Source organism: Columba livia, chromosome 4 (assembly GCF_036013475.1).
Source record: "Columba livia isolate bColLiv1 breed racing homer chromosome 4, bColLiv1.pat.W.v2, whole genome shotgun sequence".
NCBI classification, from domain to species: Eukaryota; Metazoa; Chordata; class Aves; order Columbiformes; family Columbidae; genus Columba; species Columba livia.
The window spans coordinates 73,299,972-73,317,147 of record NC_088605.1 but is presented as its reverse complement, the minus strand read 5'-3'; the positions used below and the strand labels follow the sequence as shown (position 1 = coordinate 73,317,147).

General features: G+C 39.7%; 2 protein-coding genes and 1 long non-coding RNA gene across 8 annotated transcripts in view; 1 reads left to right on the top strand and 2 right to left on the bottom strand.

The window, feature by feature from the left end:
- LOC102096108 (sodium/hydrogen exchanger 9B2) overlaps positions 1–7,592 on the bottom strand; it is a 19,424-nt gene extending 11,832 nt beyond the window's left edge. The window contains exons 1-5 of one of the 3 annotated variants that reach the window (XM_021283032.2): positions 7,306–7,591; positions 5,385–5,542; positions 4,669–4,771; positions 3,004–3,187; positions 1,361–1,531 (exon numbers count right to left, since the gene is read on the bottom strand). In XM_021283032.2, coding sequence (XP_021138707.2) covers positions 1,361–1,531; positions 3,004–3,187; positions 4,669–4,761 — 448 coding nt within the window. In that variant the 5' untranslated portion in view covers positions 4,762–4,771; positions 5,385–5,542; positions 7,306–7,591. Of the gene's footprint in view, positions 1–1,360; positions 1,532–3,003; positions 3,188–4,668; positions 4,772–5,384; positions 5,562–7,305 lie in introns of those variants that run through there. The other 2 variants (XM_065062845.1, XM_021283034.2) reach the window with 2 other exon arrangements.
- On the top strand, positions 3,148–17,089 carry LOC110356329 (uncharacterized). Its single transcript, XR_002409480.2, has 6 exons — positions 3,148–3,293; positions 6,189–6,266; positions 6,582–6,650; positions 8,581–8,634; positions 12,840–12,892; positions 17,006–17,089. It is a non-coding gene; the product is annotated as an uncharacterized LOC110356329 (long non-coding RNA).
- Positions 13,517–17,176, bottom strand: part of CENPE (centromere protein E) — a 35,105-nt gene continuing 31,445 nt past the window's right edge. For all 4 annotated transcript variants that reach the window (XM_021283029.2, XM_021283030.2, XM_065062823.1 and 1 more), the window contains 5 exons: positions 17,064–17,176; positions 16,443–16,540; positions 16,041–16,203; positions 15,356–15,618; positions 13,517–14,503 (listed from right to left, as the gene is read on the bottom strand). In XM_021283029.2, coding sequence (XP_021138704.2) covers positions 14,406–14,503; positions 15,356–15,618; positions 16,041–16,203; positions 16,443–16,540; positions 17,064–17,176 — 735 coding nt within the window. In that variant the 3' untranslated portion in view covers positions 13,517–14,405. The remainder of the gene's footprint in view (positions 14,504–15,355; positions 15,619–16,040; positions 16,204–16,442; positions 16,541–17,063) is intronic.

The following is a 17,176-nucleotide window of genomic DNA, read 5'->3' as shown; positions in this document are numbered from 1 at the left end:
AAAGAATATTCAAAGACATTGTCTGTCTCTTCTTCTGACTCATTTCCAATTTTCCTCAAATGCTGGGGATCTGAACAAGGAACTCTGTCCTAAGCAACTCAACAGACATGTCCTGTCATGCTTTAAGTTTCTCTTGTTCAGTATTACCTGTCCGATAAGCAGTTTCATGCTCAACCCATAAACTCATAACTTTTAGATACAGATGTAATTAAAAAAAAAGGGAGAATCCAAACGGTCGGAAACTTTTTTTTTAAAGGGGGGTGTTTACTTAGAGAAGGTAGACTCCCTGTGTGTTACATTCTGTGTTTGTGTTATTGCAGACAAGCACGCTATATGCAAAACTTCCCTCCCTCTCATTTGAATTTTTCTTGCTTGTGAAACTAGGAAGTGCAAGAACATGTGTGCTGCCTGGGGAGAGCCGCATATGAACAACCGAGTCATTCTGTAAGCAGTGCCACTGTGAGAGACACACCACAGGCCACAAAATCACACCTGTGCGCTACAGGCAGGTATTTGTAGCCCACTCTACCACGAAGTTTTACTGTGTGTCAGCAGCTTTACTCATTTCTGCACTAAGCATAGTAAGGGAGCAGCATACAGCTGGTGAGAAGATCCTGGAACTTCATTTTTCAGCTTTGTTGGCACCACAGCACTTCGTAATATTGTGCTGATCTAACCTAAAACCTCCTCTAGGAAAGGAGACTGAAAAGATTCTGATGATGTCAGAATTAATGTCATTTTCATCTCCCATTTGCATTTTTATGTAAAACAAAATAAGATGTTGATATGAAAACTAATGTTATGATTGATTCGAAAGAACTCTCTTTAGAACTATTCCTTGCGGTGAATTTATTTTCTCAGGTTCCAGTTACCTTGAGATAAAAGAAGGAGAAGAAATAAATTCCATTGGATTACCAGTAGTAGGGAATTCCTGTAGTATTTTCTTTGGAAAACATTTCCATTGTGTGAGATACATGTGAAACAGCTCAGCAATAATTTCCTTATGAATTAATAATTCTACTGTAACAGGAGGACTGGAGTAAGATTCCTGTTTAGTGATATTAAAACCAAATTTTAAGTAACTGTGGCAGAGGGGACTGAAGGGTCCTTTGAATCTGTAGGTATACAGTTCCCTGGCCCCCAAAGAATTAAGAGAAGAGCCTCAGTAACAGACAGACAACTAAACCTGAGACAGCTTGGAGAATTTTGCACCTTCCTGGTGTGGACCAGATAAAAGTCAGTGGGAAAAAAGCTACAGATTTTGAGCGTGAAACAGTTTGTTCCCAATCCAAATATAGCTAGCACACAGATGGTTAAACACCACAGATATGCAGGAAAAAAAGAAGGAAGGATATCTTACCCAGAAGAGCAGGCAGAGGGGGTAGCGTTCGTATCTTAATGAATCCAAAAATTTTACCTCCAATGACAGCAAAAAAATAAAGAAACAGAATTCCAAACAGGTTTCCACCTGGGAGACACTCAGCCCCAGTGATTGACCAAACCACAGCCCAAACCAGGACCACAATTGCAACTGGAACGAAACAAGAAATATTCATCTTTAATCATCAATCAGGGACAACTTTGTTTGCCATTAGATCACATTTGGTTTTCTACTAAGGAAAAAGGTACCATGACTTTCAAAAATAAAATCACTTACCTTAAAAATTAGTTTAATCACGACAATGTGTTTTATCTTTGATGCTCCCTAAACTGATATTCTGATTTTACAAGTGCTAAGATACTTTAAAAAGATGCTAACAGGAAGATCATTAGGGACTCAAAAGTACTAAGTGAGCCTTGGGCCACTCTGGAAAGCGCTTAACAGGTCCCAAACTTAAAGGAAAGAATTTCACCAACTTAGCTTTTATTTGCTTCTCTTCCTTCAGCTACTTCAGAACTGCAATATGAACCTGCTGCTGTCCAGCCTGGCCTATCTTTGAGCTAATGACTGCAGCTCCGGTCTCATTTTTAAAAGAATTTAAATATATATTTTCTGGCTGCATGTGCTTGTTCAATACATTGCTACCCCTGGGGAGGAAAAAATAAATCTGAAGACGGTCATGTCTCTGGACTGGCTGAAGTGGCACAGATACTTCCCTTCATACAGCAAGCAAAGAGGAAAAAAGTGTCCTCAAAAATATTATGAGAACATTAAGTGAAAAATATTACAAAATATGTGAAAATATTGTAAAATATGTGGAAACGTTATGCTCTTTCCAGGTTCCCAAACCTGTTCCTACAGTTATCCAAAAAGAACAGATATAAATTGGTACAAAAGCAGAAGACTGAAGGAGAGAAAAACTGTGTTGAATAAATCCCCCTTCTCATAATCATTAGAAAGTGCATGGCATTTTCAGAATGTGTTTTTCTTAATCTTAGTTCAGGGAAGACCAAACACAAACACTAAGAATCCCAAGTGAGAGAGAACAGAGGCTGTGGAAGCCGGTAGAGTCTTTTGTTAGGAAAGGTCTGCAATAACTGCTTAGCCAGGCATTCTCTTCTGTGAGCCCTCAGTGCAGGGCAAATCTTAAACAAAATGGGTCCGTTTGCCTTGTAATTAGGATTCTTGGCTTTGCAAGCCTGGGGTATTAAGAAACAAAAGAAGGTATCACTGCAAAGCCTCATATTTGTTTGCTTCAATTAAACAGAAAGCCAGCCAGTGTGCCAAAAATGCCACTTAATGCTCTCACACCAAAACGAACTATCAAGATGAGAATTAGGAGGTCAGTCTTCTGATGAAAACAATTTGCAATGCAAAAACATACCTACCAAAATAAATGCAGAAGAGAGGATGGAAGAACAAAAGCCGTACTTTAAATCAAATCTTTGTTTCACTTCACTTTTTTTTTCTGCTAAAACATTGAAACATAAGCGTGATGTGCAAAACATAGCTATTTGCCCTCGTTATTTTCAAGAACAATAGACAGATATCATCACATCCAGAGAAATGAGTACTTCATTTGCCCTTTCTCAGTTTAAACAAACTCTGTCTTTCTTACATACCATTTGTCACTGTTCGGGCCAGTAAACCCTGAGGAGGGCAAGTAAATATTTGCCTCCATGTTCTTTCAGGTATCGAAGACCCTGCTTTTGGTTCTGGAAGTTGCTGAGCGCAGTGATTCAAGAGAGCGGTTTCTTCTGTTTGTATATTCCCATCAGTGCCTTTGGCATCTGCTGTTGGTCCCTCCTGGATGAAAACAATGAGACTCCCTCAGAAGTAGCACAGAATACATCTGAAGTAGCATACAAGACCTGAAATGAGCTGCGCTGCACTAGATCTACGCTGTCTACAGGTGACTACGTTAACTAAGCAGTTGCTGTAGGAGTGGTCCAGCTTTGTAATAAATTTGGGATTTTTGGTTATGTCATGTTTTTGCACAGCACAAAGAACTGCATATGAGAGACTGCGGGACATTTGCCTTTTTACCTGCAATTGGTAGGACTCCTGTCCCAATACAAATAGCACCCATTCAGCATATTTGATGAATAAACAATATTAAGAGGCCAGGTTCAGCTTGTCTTACCTACAAGCTAAATATTTATCAACATTTTCTACAATTGAACAGGGTTCTCCTTCTAGCCTGGATTCCACAATACAGTTAATGATTGGCGCAATTCCACTGAGACAGTGTCTTGAATATAACTCATCAATAACTACTGTTGCAAAGCCTTGAACCAAAATAACAAAACCTACTTGTGATTAGACAAAGATGAAAGAAATAGAAGAGCTGGCCAATGCAAGCATTACTCACATGATCCATTGCTGGAACACTCAAGCTGGTAAGTCAAGGTAGAGATGGAGAAATACTACCATGGGAGTTATTTCCTTAAAGAATGGTTCCTTAAAACTGTCCTCTTATACTGAGCCATCTACTTATCCATATTCATAGACAAAGCGCTTTTTGACCATTTTTGGATATATCTCATTGCATTTTAGGGTCCTTATTTTTGACAAGTTAATCATCTACCTTCCCTTATGATTATTCACCTTTACGTCAGCTTGTTGTCATAGCATGGACATGGAATTTTGCCTATGCTGTGGTTTGGCCCTCTTCCACCAATAGTTCCGCATTTCCCATTATTATTCTGTCTCATCTCCCTCTCTCTCTGCCCCCTTACTCAGAGTCACAGCTGGAACACAAATCTTGTGAGCTTTCAGCATGGAGTTACTTGTTTGTCTATCCTGTGATTATGTGATCACCAGCTACCCATGTATATAAAGATACATGATACAGTATCTTTACAGTCAATACTATGTGTTTACCCTAAAGTGCCTTTTATGTTAAGAATTTTATTCTTTCTTGCATTTACTGCAAATCTTTTTTTAAGCCATAGAAGTTGCCAAGAACAATGGAAATATGCATAATTAATCCTTTTTAATAGATAAAATGAAGACATGCTTGAACAACTTTCAGCAAGTGAACTGACAGGCACAATCTTAGGTCCACGTAATTCTCTTCCATAGCTGATTGTGAAACGTACACTGATACATTTTTCACTTCAAGCTGAAATCACAACCGCTGATTTCCAGCAATCCAACATACCACAAACTTTAAAAAACTGAACATTTCTTAATTGTAAGAAATTCCCACTGAGATGGAATTCCCTTCAGATGAAAAGGAGGGTTCCCTATGACTAAAATTGTACTTTGAGATTTTAATTAATCACCTTGCTTTGCTCGTGCATGGCAATCATGCCATTTCTGTCACATACTGTTTGCTCAGGATCTTTGTTGTCATTCATAATATCTTCGTTTACCATTGTTGCAAACCTATGGAAAGTAATAAAGACAGAAAAGTTAGAGAAAAGCAAATATTATTTTCCAGATAGATGACTTCTCAGTGATGTCGTTTCTTTTGACGTAGATCAGATGAAAAAACCCTGACAGCCCAATTTGGAATGGAATGCTTTTTGCATGTTGCATGTTAGAACAAAAGACAGAAGATAACAAAACAACAGTAAGCTTAGTAGTTTACAAAAGCACTAAAAAACAAAATAAATTGAGTTATAGAATCACAGTGATCTGTGCTAACCTGTTATTTCATCCTTAAAAGTACGGCTGTAATATATCTAGAGAGATATCTATTTGTGCCTCCTGTCAGCACAAGATGAAATTTATTTGCTGTCAACACTATTTACAAGGACCATTAGTTCTGAAAGTGTCCCAGGCCCTGTATTCATGGCAGTGCTAAGAACAGCAACCATAGTTTCTAAAGCAAACACATCAGGGGACACTTTTTTTTCCCTGACTTAAACCTGACCAGATCCAGCTTGATTTCCAGGGGAATTTTCAAGAATATGGTTAGACATCACTATTCACAAGCACATTAACCAAGTATCTAAGAAACAGAAGATGCCTTTTTGAATAAAGATGCAGAACTTGCCTTCTGTGTTCAGACGGGGCTGATAAAATGCGGTTGGTTTTTACTGCTTGTATCCCACGGAGATACTTCTCATAGTAGGAAATAAGGTCCAAGTTGTTTGTGGGTAATTGTCATTGCATTTACTTAGTCTACCTGCTCCACTTCTTGTCCTGTAGATGCTAATGAGAGATACGGCAGCAAACTGTTCTGCATGTCAGAATTATTTTTTTGTCCAAATATTTACTGTAATTTCACAAGTATGACCCAGCAAGAGTTGCATGCACATATCTGAAGACAAGGCTTGCTAGCGTTCTTCTCCGGTACACCAAAGGTGTGCATATATTCTCTACCAACTACATTTCAGTACTAACCACATTTTCTATTACATCACTCTGGACACACGAAACACCGCTCAAGTTGAGCCAGAACTTTTGAGCCGAGAAATTGCTTCCTTACTGAATTGCTGGAAGCAAGTCAAAGAGCCGATTCTCACAATTATCAAGCCTTCAATTTATAATTATATGTTTGATATTTGGGAACAATTGATGCCATGAACAAAGACAGGGGCTATTGTAACACCTGGGTGGTTTTGTTTGAGCTGTTCTGATATGAAACTGGCTTGAGATATGGCCAAGCCATAGAAGAAGAATACAGAGCTGTAGGCAAACACTTTCAGTGTGTTCTAATATAACAGCTTTATATTTTAAAATGAAACAAAGTAAAGTGTTAATTTATTCAAACTCCAGTACTTTTCTATTTCTTTATTTACTACTTGTGGAACAAAGTTTTTCAGTGAAATAAGTGATTTTGTTTATGTTTTCATAGGACTGTTCATCTTTTCATTGAATCTGGGATAGGAAGCACCAGCAACCTACCAGTGCCTCCCACTGACCACTTCCCCAGGTACATATAGTTAATTTTGTAATTCTGAAAGGGGTGCGTGTGGGTAAGGGACAGAAGGATATTGCTCTCCATTCAGCCTTGCATGCACAACATCCCAGTTCGGGGGTCACGTAACTGCTGACATGAAATACGTTAACGCTTCCAAGAAACCCGAGTCCACCTCACAACAGCTTCAGCTCCTGAGTGCGTTTGTCACAGTAGCATATAAGAAAGAAAAGATTGACAGAGCAAGGAGAGGGGATGTTCTGCTTAGCAGGAATGGTTTCCAGGTGTGAACGAGGAGTCTGATAGTGTATGTGCTGTTTTTTGTGACAGGTCTTCATGCTGTCAGATTCTTGATACTGCAACTTCCAAGCAACAGCCAATTGGATTAATGAGACCAAAGTGAGTAATTAGGTTATGCACACATGGGTGGCGGATTTTTGGGTTTATGGTATTTGTTGGTTTAAAAAAAAATAAAAAATCACCTGCTATACAAACAAAATCAGTGACTAAGAAATCATGGAGCAGAATTCGTATCACAAGGTTAAGGCCTGTACCATGGAAACCAGCCAGTAACAGACTTATTTCGGTACCTCCCTGTAAAATATACTCTCCTTATTTTGAAACAAGAAAGGTTTTCATTATTAGATCCTCTCATTTGACTTGTTTTTATTGCTAGGGAGGAGGAAAGAGAGGGAGAGCAGAACGGGAGAGATGACTGACAGGGCAGCGTGTGCACGGCTCTATTATTAGCTCTATTGCCCTGGACACTGTCAACGTTCTGCTTGGCACACACAGTACAGAAAGGAATACAAATAAAATACCACAACCGCCGCCAGAGCAACGTTCAGGGGAGATTTAAAAAATAATTTAAAAAAAGAAGACAACCCAAAGCCACACATCATCATCATCATAACCCCAGAAAGACGTAAACGCGCGCTGATGCAACAACATCCTGCGCCTCCCCCAGCAGCCCCCTGCCTGCAGACGGCCCCCGCGTTGCCCCTCCGGCCGCAGGGCATGGGGATACAACCACGCAGGAGGGCAGAAAACTTACCTGGGGAACGGCAGGGATGGGAGAGGAGGCTCCGCTCCCCGGGCAGCTTCTCTGCCCTCCTGTTCCTCCGCACGGAGCCGGGGAGGCAGAACCCGCTCCCCGCCCGCAGCGGCAGCGCCGGGCCGGCGCCGGCTCCTCCTCCCCGCTGCTGGGGCCGCGGTCCCTCCTCCAAAGCCACCGCTTCACCAGAGCAGCAGGGAAAACCTCAGCATGGAGCTTAGCAACACCCAAGGGGCTTCCACCGTGGCTGAGTCCCGGCAGGGCGGTGGGGAGGGTAACAAGTGGCTCTGGCTGGGCTGGCAAACAGGTGTCACGTTGGTGTGAGCGATGGACCAGCCCTGCGCTGCCTTTTCCTTGGCTGTGTGAAGGGCCATGGGGGAGCTGCACACAATCCTCTTACTCAGACTGCAGCTGGATAAGGATTTCTAGATGTTTCTTCTCTAGGTGCATGGAGAACAATTGCTTCGAAGCAGGAAGGAGAATATAAAAAAATATATTTGTGGTGTCCCCGCAAAGTTATTTCTACTTCTTAAAGAAGAATCAAGTGTGTCCACCTTCTGTGTTAAGTACACATGACAGGAGACAAGAGCTGCTTTTTCAAACTCATTTTGCAAGCTACACTGTGTGCACATGAAAGCAAATTGAAATGCAACATGCTGCTACTTTGCTTCTAGTTGCATTACTCAGAATTGAGATGGCTACACCTTTAAGAGAAAAAAAAGCCCTGTTTTTTGTTCAGATTAAATTTTCCATAAGGACTCTTTCCCCCTCCCCCACAAGACAAAAGTTTGACCTGGAATCTTAAAAATCCTCTTTGTATTATCACTGGGGTGGAAGGAAAAGAAGCAGAATTACCCAGTTCTATTAAAAACAGGTCAGTGAATTCAGAGTTCACAAGGGCATTATTAAGCAGCATTATTCTTCAATCCCACAAGTCTCCTGGAAAAGCCCATGATATTATTAGAACACATTTCAGAGTTGTAGCTGTTAACACACCCAGAAAAGTATTGCTAATAAGGTAATTTTGGGGTTTTTTTTTGGTCCACCAGCTTCTCAGACAACCACTGAAGAAATGCACATCTCTGCTTTTAGTGCAATGTAAAAAGCAGACAGTGTCTCCTTTCCTTGCAGGAGTGCTTTCAGCAAAAAAACCCCTTTTTCTGAGTAGCATCTGTACATTACAGGTTTTCAGTGATCTTAGAAATGTTAACTAATAAAGTTCAACATCCAATATGTATAATGAATTTTCTCTCTGCTTCTTAATTATATTTTCAGAATACACAGTGCAAGTTTCCTGTGTTAATGCAGTGGGGAGATTCTCCTTTCAAGGTAAGCCTTCTACATTTACTACAGAAGGACTTTAGCCGTCATACTAAAATCTGAAACGATCCTGCCAGCCTGAGCTTTTAACATTTGCATTTATGTCAGTGAACATTGGTGGAGCTGTTTTCGATAACTTTGGATTTCTGCCTCAACTTGATCCTGCTTGGCTACCAGGGTCACTTTATTAAAATACTGGATACTCAAAACCTCATAAACAAACTGCACAAGATCTAAATGCTCCAACCATGATTAAAGGTAAAAGTTAAATCCATAGTAAGCCTGAGGAAGCCAACATCCACAGTACTGTCCCATTTTAAAAGCAAGTTTAAGTAAACGTAACTTCTAAAAATAAGAAGCCTGATTTTAACTATACATGTTCCATTTTATTTGAGATCAAAAAATTTCTATTAATGCTTCAGCTAAAATTGAAAAGCTTCAGCAATCATTTTAAAAACATGGCAGTTGTTACAGAAACATGCACAAAATGTTGTACATTTTTCCCTGTGTTGTCTGATTACTGGTCATACTCAGTAGTGTTTATTCTTTAATTCCTTCCCCCACATATATATGTATTTAAAAAGTCTACATATTAAATTGCATACAGCTTCATTCACAAACTTGATAAATGGAGTTGTGTGTATTTTTTTAAGGTAACCATATTCATAGGCAATCAGCCCATGGCTTTCATGGCAATTTTAACAGTACGTTAGCAAAACATGCTTCCAAGCACTTTGATAGAACCAGTGCCTCTAACAGAACTGCTGTAGGGCCAACCACAGCTGTCCCTTCATCCCTGGGACAGAAGTTGAAAGAGCAAAGTAACATAACTACACTTCTAGATGAGCTGTAATACTATATGATATAATCTGTGCATTATTTTACCTCATTTTACTGAAGTATCTTCCAGCAATCTTAAGACAACTAGCTTTGCTCACCTCTGTCAAGGGTGAATCCTTACTATGGAATAGGCGTAATTCACAATACACTTTGCCTGCACCTTCACTCCAAACTGCATGTAAAGATTGAGCTGTGCTCCCTTCTCAAATACCCAAACTTTTCATCCAAAGGAAACCTGGATAAGCGGAAGAGTCAGGGCATTCCCCAGTAATCTCCTCAGTGTGTACAATCAGGCTCCCAGGACACTAAGACCCTTGGTCACAGCATGTGCTGCGTATGTCTGAAAGGACATCTAGTGCAGAGCACGGCTGTGTCCCAAAGCATAGTTTTTTCACAATTTAGACATATGCAACTAGTGACACACCGTCTAATAAATGTCTACAGCTACCTATTGGGAGACTGTATAACAGATGGAGCCAGACTTCTCAAGGGCTCACAGGGGAAGGATGAAAGGCAACAGAAAAGTTAGAACATGGAAAGATCTGACAGAATATAAAGTGTGTTTGCCTTTTGGTGGGCATTTTTTCTTGTTTGAGGTTTTGTTTGTTTTAGAAATATCATTCTTATTTTAAAACCATGCAGGCAGTTTAACTGGAATAGGTACCTACAGAGGTTGTCGAGGAAATTTCTTCATTGAAGATGCTCAGAACTTGACTCAACACAGCCCCGTGCAACCTGCACTAACCAGAGCCACTCTGAGAGGTGGGCAGGACTAAAAGGCCTCCAGAGGCCTCATCCAATGTACATGATGCTACGAAATACTGTAAAGCTGTCTGTAAAGCATCTGAGTGATGTTTAAATTATAGGAGAATTTGATCTGAAATGGATAAAACCCTGTTTCTTTTGAAAACAAACTTATGAGTCCACAAACAGGGTTTATAAGCCTTTGTTAAATGATATAGCAGTTTTGAAGAGATTTGCGTATAATGATGCAATTAGACTACAGGGTGGTGACTAACATCAGCACTGGAATTACCTCTCCTGGATAAAATTCAAAGACCACAACGATCGTATACCAAAAGGCTAGAAATGACTGATAAAGAAAATGATCTCTTTCCTTGTGAACGCACTGACAGAGGGAAAAACGTGGACAGTTAAAAAAATATAACACTTTCTTAAACGCCTTCAGAATGAACCTGAAAAGTCCTGAAGTTCCTCAAGGATTACAAAGGGATTGCTGGTGGTGAACTCCAGCCAGCAGAGACCAACGTTCACTCTAAAAGCTGTGTTAGAGACAAGTGGCTTTGCATATTCGACTGTCGCCCTGTAATAGGAATTCATGAAATCCACTTCCTTCTGTCAAATTGAGTTGAAAGCATTTTCAGTTGTAAAATATATCCAAGTCTTATTTTTTATTTCAAGATGGAAAAAAATATGGTGGTGTGGTTTGTTTTGTTTTTGAATATAATATCCCACACTTGTGTCACTTACGGTTAAGAAACACGGCTATGCAAAACCTGCTCCTTGAAGTACGTTCCTGTGATATCAGTGGGAAAGCGACCTTCAGGCCTGAGCATTTGTACAAACAGAACAGGCTTATCTAGTGCTACTAGACAGCTATCCTTTTAACGCATGCCTTAGCAAGTATGGATCATAGAAGTGTAAGACACCGAATATACTTTTTGTATAACTGGATGTTAGTTTGTGTAATCAGAGGAAAGCATTCCATGCCTTTCAGAGTGATGTGTTTGACGACTGGCCTGGTGATCTCAAAAGGTAGTTGAAATGGGTGCCCTTTTGGGAAGCAGAAATCAACTGCTTCTGTGACACAAGAAACTCAAAGTTATTGCACATACCTGGAACAATACTCCATCTGATAGGCGGATGTTGCAGTATTTTACATGCTAATTCTCTGTCCTTCCACACCACAGAATAAAGCAATGCCAACATCTCAAGAATTAGTCTGGATATTTTCCATTTTTTCTGGCCTTTTGAAGTTTGTCCTATCCTCAAATTATATTTCAGCCAGTCTACAATAAAACTTTTAGGAGATTAACTAATGTCTGCTATACGCCATTTACCTGGATATTTCTCCAGTTTTTGCAACTTAGACTCATCGATGTCTGCAGCAATGACTTTGGCTCCTTCTTTAGCGAAAGCCTGAAAAATACAAGTAAGAGAAGCAGTTTATGTTCAGGTATTTCAGATCTTACCAGAAATAAAACCTTCATTTCCTTTTTTTTGGCTTGAAATAGAGGTTGGTTGAAGGCAGCTGATCTCTCACTTTTCATTTTGGGCATGTCAGGGGGTAATGGACATCAATTACCACACATTCTGGGAACAACTACGTAACTATACATGATGTAAGACAGGTTTAAATATTTTCCTTGAAGTAAGGTATCCATAAGCAAAGTCTAAAAACAGTAACCAGACTAAGACAATTAGTATTATTATATTATTGCCCTTATTAGCTACATGTGCACTAGCAAGCACATTACAAACATGCCAGGCTAGAATTGTCTGTATTGTTGGATATAAATGAAGTTATGGGATTTGACAGGTAAAGGCACAAGTCATAAAAATAGTAATGGTGGTATATAAACTTCGTGAAAATCCTTTGCATCCAAATCATTGGAGTAGAGCAATAGTAAAAGAAGCATGACTTCTCTTTTATACTTAACTAGGATATTCCTTTATTCTTCATGCTTCCCTCAAAATGTGCTTTTTCTGCATTACTATCGCTGATAAATCAACAGCTATGCTAACAAAGTAACCTCCGTGTCAAAAGCATTCTGACATCTTGGGCTGTAGCCCCTAATCTTCAGAGCGTCTCAAGTGCGGCTTAAGAGAATAGTGGCATTAAGTACACCAGCCTTCCATGGCGTGTTGGGTGTTTACCAAGTGAAACCATCAGGAAAATTACCTGCTCTTTGGACTGAATATTTTAATGCAAGTGCCAAGATCAGTAGTCTTCTGCATTCTTATCCACATACATGAGAAACTAGTCTGGCAAAAATCCTCCTTACGGGAGCTTTTCCTAGATTGTTGATTATCTTAGAGATACTAGGAGAACTCTACTAGTTTCTCTGTTTGCTGTAGAAGGAGGAAGTAGCAGGGTACAAAACAGTCTAAAGAAATTAAAAGGCAGCCAGAAAGTTAATACATACATTGAATTCTGTTTATCATTAAGTAAATAACATTTGTAAAGGATTTCTCACAGTTGCCAATTGTGAACCTTGTTGCAGCAGTGCTGTTAGTATCACATAGACTTGGTTACACCAGCTATTAATGTAAGTAAAGCATCTTGGCTTTACTATAGTGATCTTCGCAGTATCCAGCCTTCTAACAGGAAATATTCCCTCTATACTTCACAGAATCGACTTCTTACCTTCTCCAAGGACAAAGCTGCAAAGATACGGGATTGAAGGTACAGACAGTATAGAAAAGCAGTTGAAGGTTTTCTCAAATCTTGCCCTGGTCCTTGCCTAATGTCACCACTCAGACTTGAACACTTTCAGAAATTCAAACAGCACAAAGCAAGTGTGATACGGTATAGTGACTATATTACTCCCTGAACTTCTCAGTGGGTAGCTCTGGCTTCATCTATAGTTTATTAATTCAAGGACTCGTTTGGTGCAGGTGTCAGTGGACAAGCTCGCATTAGAGACCTGGCTTGGGTACAGAGGAATAAACATTCTCCACTTTACTGCAGCTGCTGCTGGTCCAGTCCCCCGCGCTGCTGCAGACAGCAGGATGAGCTTCCCATCAAGCCGACCTGCACACACAGGAAGTGTCGTAGAATCTTTCAACAAAGCGATGAGCCAACAACAGCCCTTGGCAATCAGATGCAAATGCATTCCAAGAATCAGACATGATTCCAAGTACCTCTGCTGTCAAATCGCACCACAGATTGTCCTGTTTGGCCGTAGCGTGACCTTGACTCTGCCAGAATTTTGAGGGGGAAGCTGCCTCAGCTTTTATTTTTTCACAAGTAAAGACATCAAGTAATCAACATCCCTAGATCATAGCACAAGTGAAGTGACCAGCAAAGTACTTAGCACAATAAAATTTATTGTCAAAACAAATCTTAAAACATACAAAAAAAAGAAAAAAGTCTCACAATGCAGAGAAGTGGGCCAGTAAAACAGTCTGTCTTGCAGCCCTGATTACCCAGTTTACTTTCCATTCACTAGAACAGCAGAAGTGTCAGGTCCACTGCTTACTATTACAAAAAAAATCTAATACTCAACTTCAGACAGGACCTGGAAGCATATTGAAAGATGATGAAAAAGATAGAGTTACTCTTGGCACCATAATTGGCTGAGCTGCAGAAATATTGTAAGGACTTTAAGAGGAGCCCTTGATTGTGTGCCCTATCAACAGAAAATTACTAACTTCAGTTGCAATGTCCAGAGAGGTTAAAATTGTGGTGAAAATGCGTTCTCTAACTCCACAGAAACTGCATGGTACAAAAACCGTATGCCGAGAAACAAATAGCATCATTCTTTCCAACTCAGCAGCACTCTGGACATACAAATACTGACCAAGCCAAAGGGAGTTGTTTCAGGAATGACAGAAAGAAGAGTTTAAGATGCAGAAATTCCACAGATTAGTTTGTGATTCATTCCTGTTTGATTTTTTTTTTAAAACACATTAACTTTTTCTTCTTTGCCATCAAAAAACCAAACCCCACCACAGTAGAACATCATCAGATCAGCAGGCTGTGGGCAACATGACTACTTTTCCATTTTTGTTCCTGCATTTCAGCTTTTCCAGTCATGGAAGGTAGCAGCTCCAAGGCAGCAAGGGATCTGCATGCTATTAAATCTCTGCCTACAGTGTGTGGAAGAGGCTGATGGCCTTTGATTTGAAGCAATTATCTTTCAGATATTTCAGTGGTTGTAGCCACTGCAAAGGCAGCTTAGAACAGAGCGTCTCCTCTATTGGGTGGTGCAGTCAGGGGCTTTATCTTTCTCTGAACTTCCAAACCAGCGCTTAAGATGTTCTTCTGTGGGCTCTGTTCCTGCAGATCGTGTATCTGTACAGAAGACAAGAGCATTAAAATAACACGTAAGCTTTACCAGTTAGACAAGCAGCAGGAATTCCACAATTTAATCAACTATCAAATCTGGCCTCTGAGGAGCTTTGTGTTGTGAGGAAGCCTGGACCGTTACCAAATTTGCCATCACAAGAAATGGCAACAAGTCACATTCTTTCAGAATTCTGCCACTAATACCTTGAAAACTGGTTAACTCTTCAACATGTCTGCTGGGGCCTTCTGCAAGTTATTAGAAGCTGCTGTAATGATGAGGACAGTAGCATTGATATGCCAGCATAGATCCCTAGGAGACTTCCCCAGAGTCACCAGGTCAGATATAAGAAATCCTGAGCAGGGCTGAGAAACTGAAGTTCTGAAAACAGTTATTACTGCAGCTGGAGCCCGGCACACCGGCAGATTCAACATCTAAGACTAAAGTCTACTAGCTTAAAGTGTAGAAAACACTTAAAGAGCATTTAACTTTGAACAGTTTTACCAGAAGTCTATGTTTAACCAATGTAAAATTAAAAGGCAAAACAATTTAGAGCATTGGCTATCTAATGATATTCTGCTAATTGACTACTTAAAGTCAGTCATCAACGCTTCCACTGCAGTAAAAGTCTTCAGGGGGTGAAAGACTCTTGAGTATTTACATTCTGTAGAGCATACATAAGCTTCACAGCTCCATTTGGTCAGACAATCAGCTGACCAACCATTCAAGAAAACTGTGTCATTACGCAAGTTTCAGGTTGGAATGTAGAAAATACAGAGCATTTACCCTCAGCTTACAGACCACCCCTTATATTTTGCCTCTCCAAATCCAAAATAGGAGAACACCACTGCATTACGTACCTGTTAGTGTAACCAAGCTGGAATTATCAAATAGATTTGTTGGGCAGGTCAGTGGCAGAGGCTTTGATATGTCCTGAATCACAGTTTCCTGAGAAATAAGTTCCTTGGAGGTTGAAGGCATTTGCTCTTTAAGGGAATATGACATTGTCTTCCGTGGAGACCTTGGTACTGTCCCTCCAGTGCTTTCTCTTGAGGATTGTTCTTTCCATCTTAGGGCTCTTTCTTTCCATTTTCTAAGTTCCTCTTTCAGTTGAAGCTCATTACTGAAAAAAGAATTAACAAAGAAAAAATTAAAATAGTTGCTTTAAATAAGGACAAATTGCTGGCAGTTTCTGTATTTGCAGGTGACATACCACAGACATGGCAATGCAACCTGTGTATCTTGCTTTCAGAGGCAGAACTTGATTTTTTTTAAGCTAAATTCCTTCCAACATACAACTTTGAACATATCTTCTAACATTTAAGAGAGCACTTTATGAAAGAGAGCACTTTAAAGTTCAAGAGACATATATACATCAACAATAATTCACCAACTTTTACTTAAAGTCTTTGATGTGAAAGAATCTAGGAAATCTGAAATTAATAATAATTACTTCTATAGGTGTCCCAAAAAGAAACACTAATGACATGCATAGTTAAATAGCAACAAATGATTTGACACGTTGCTGATGAGCTTTATAGTTACCTTATCAGAGTGTCATTTTCTTTCTTCAGGTGGGAATTCTCTTTCTGCAGCTTCGCTTGCTCAGATTTCAGAACAAGTATGTGTGTGCTCTGGACGATGCCACTGCCACCACCACAAGTCATGGGCATTTGGGATTGCTGAGGAGCTGCTTTTTCCAGCACCACTGGAAAAGAGTTTTATGTGGATGTGTGTGTTATTTGGACAGTGCTTAAAGCCAAGACAATATATTTTTTAGCCTATTCCAGCCTATGGTTTTATATGTAAAACCTCACTAGGTTACAAGTCCCAACCGCCCCATACCCTTTGAGGTAAAAGGCTTGCATCTCGATCTGAACTTTAATGATATAACCTTAAAGCTGACGTTTAACATGGAAAAGTCTCCTATATTTATCTTGAATTTACCAGTAGCATCTTGCTCTTGCTGTGCTCTTCTAAGTTCTTCTTTTAGCTTTCTTAACTGTTGTTCTTGGTGTTCTACAAGAGCTTTATAATTAGCAAGTCTGTATTGGGCAGGAATAGAAAAAGGAAAAAAACAAAAACAGAAAGCCTCAGTTTAGTAATTATTACAGTTGCAGGAGAGCTAGTTTGATTTCCAAATGACTTACCAGATACAAAACATACTCAAGTTGTACAGGTTAAACTACATAAAACTCGTTGTCAGTTAGATTTTAGGTAAAGTGCAGAAAACCAAAAGTTGGGCTAGAATTATTTGCTCTGTATCCCTTCTTCTCCAGTAAACTAGAGAGTGATTTCAATTACTGCTCTTCCCTCAGCTTCTTTTGTCGTAAGTTATTTCACTTATGGCTGAACACAGGTTGATTGCAAAATTTTGGTGGGTGTATAGGGAAGTTTTGTAATCAACCCGAGAAATAGATGGTTTTTGCTTTCTTTGGAGTCCAGCTACAATAAAGACAAAGGACACCTAAGGCTGAATGATAGCTGCTTCTTTTCTGTTTTTTCCACAGAATAAGAAGCAAAGATCCAAGTAGCTGAAAATTGCAACAAGGTAAAATTTGAACTTACTTTATATCAAAAGAGTTGGATTGTTTCATTCTTTCCATATCATATTTTACCAACTGTGTTTTCAGATTATCGATTTCATCTTTGTACAACTCAGCACCTTTATCTAATTTTGC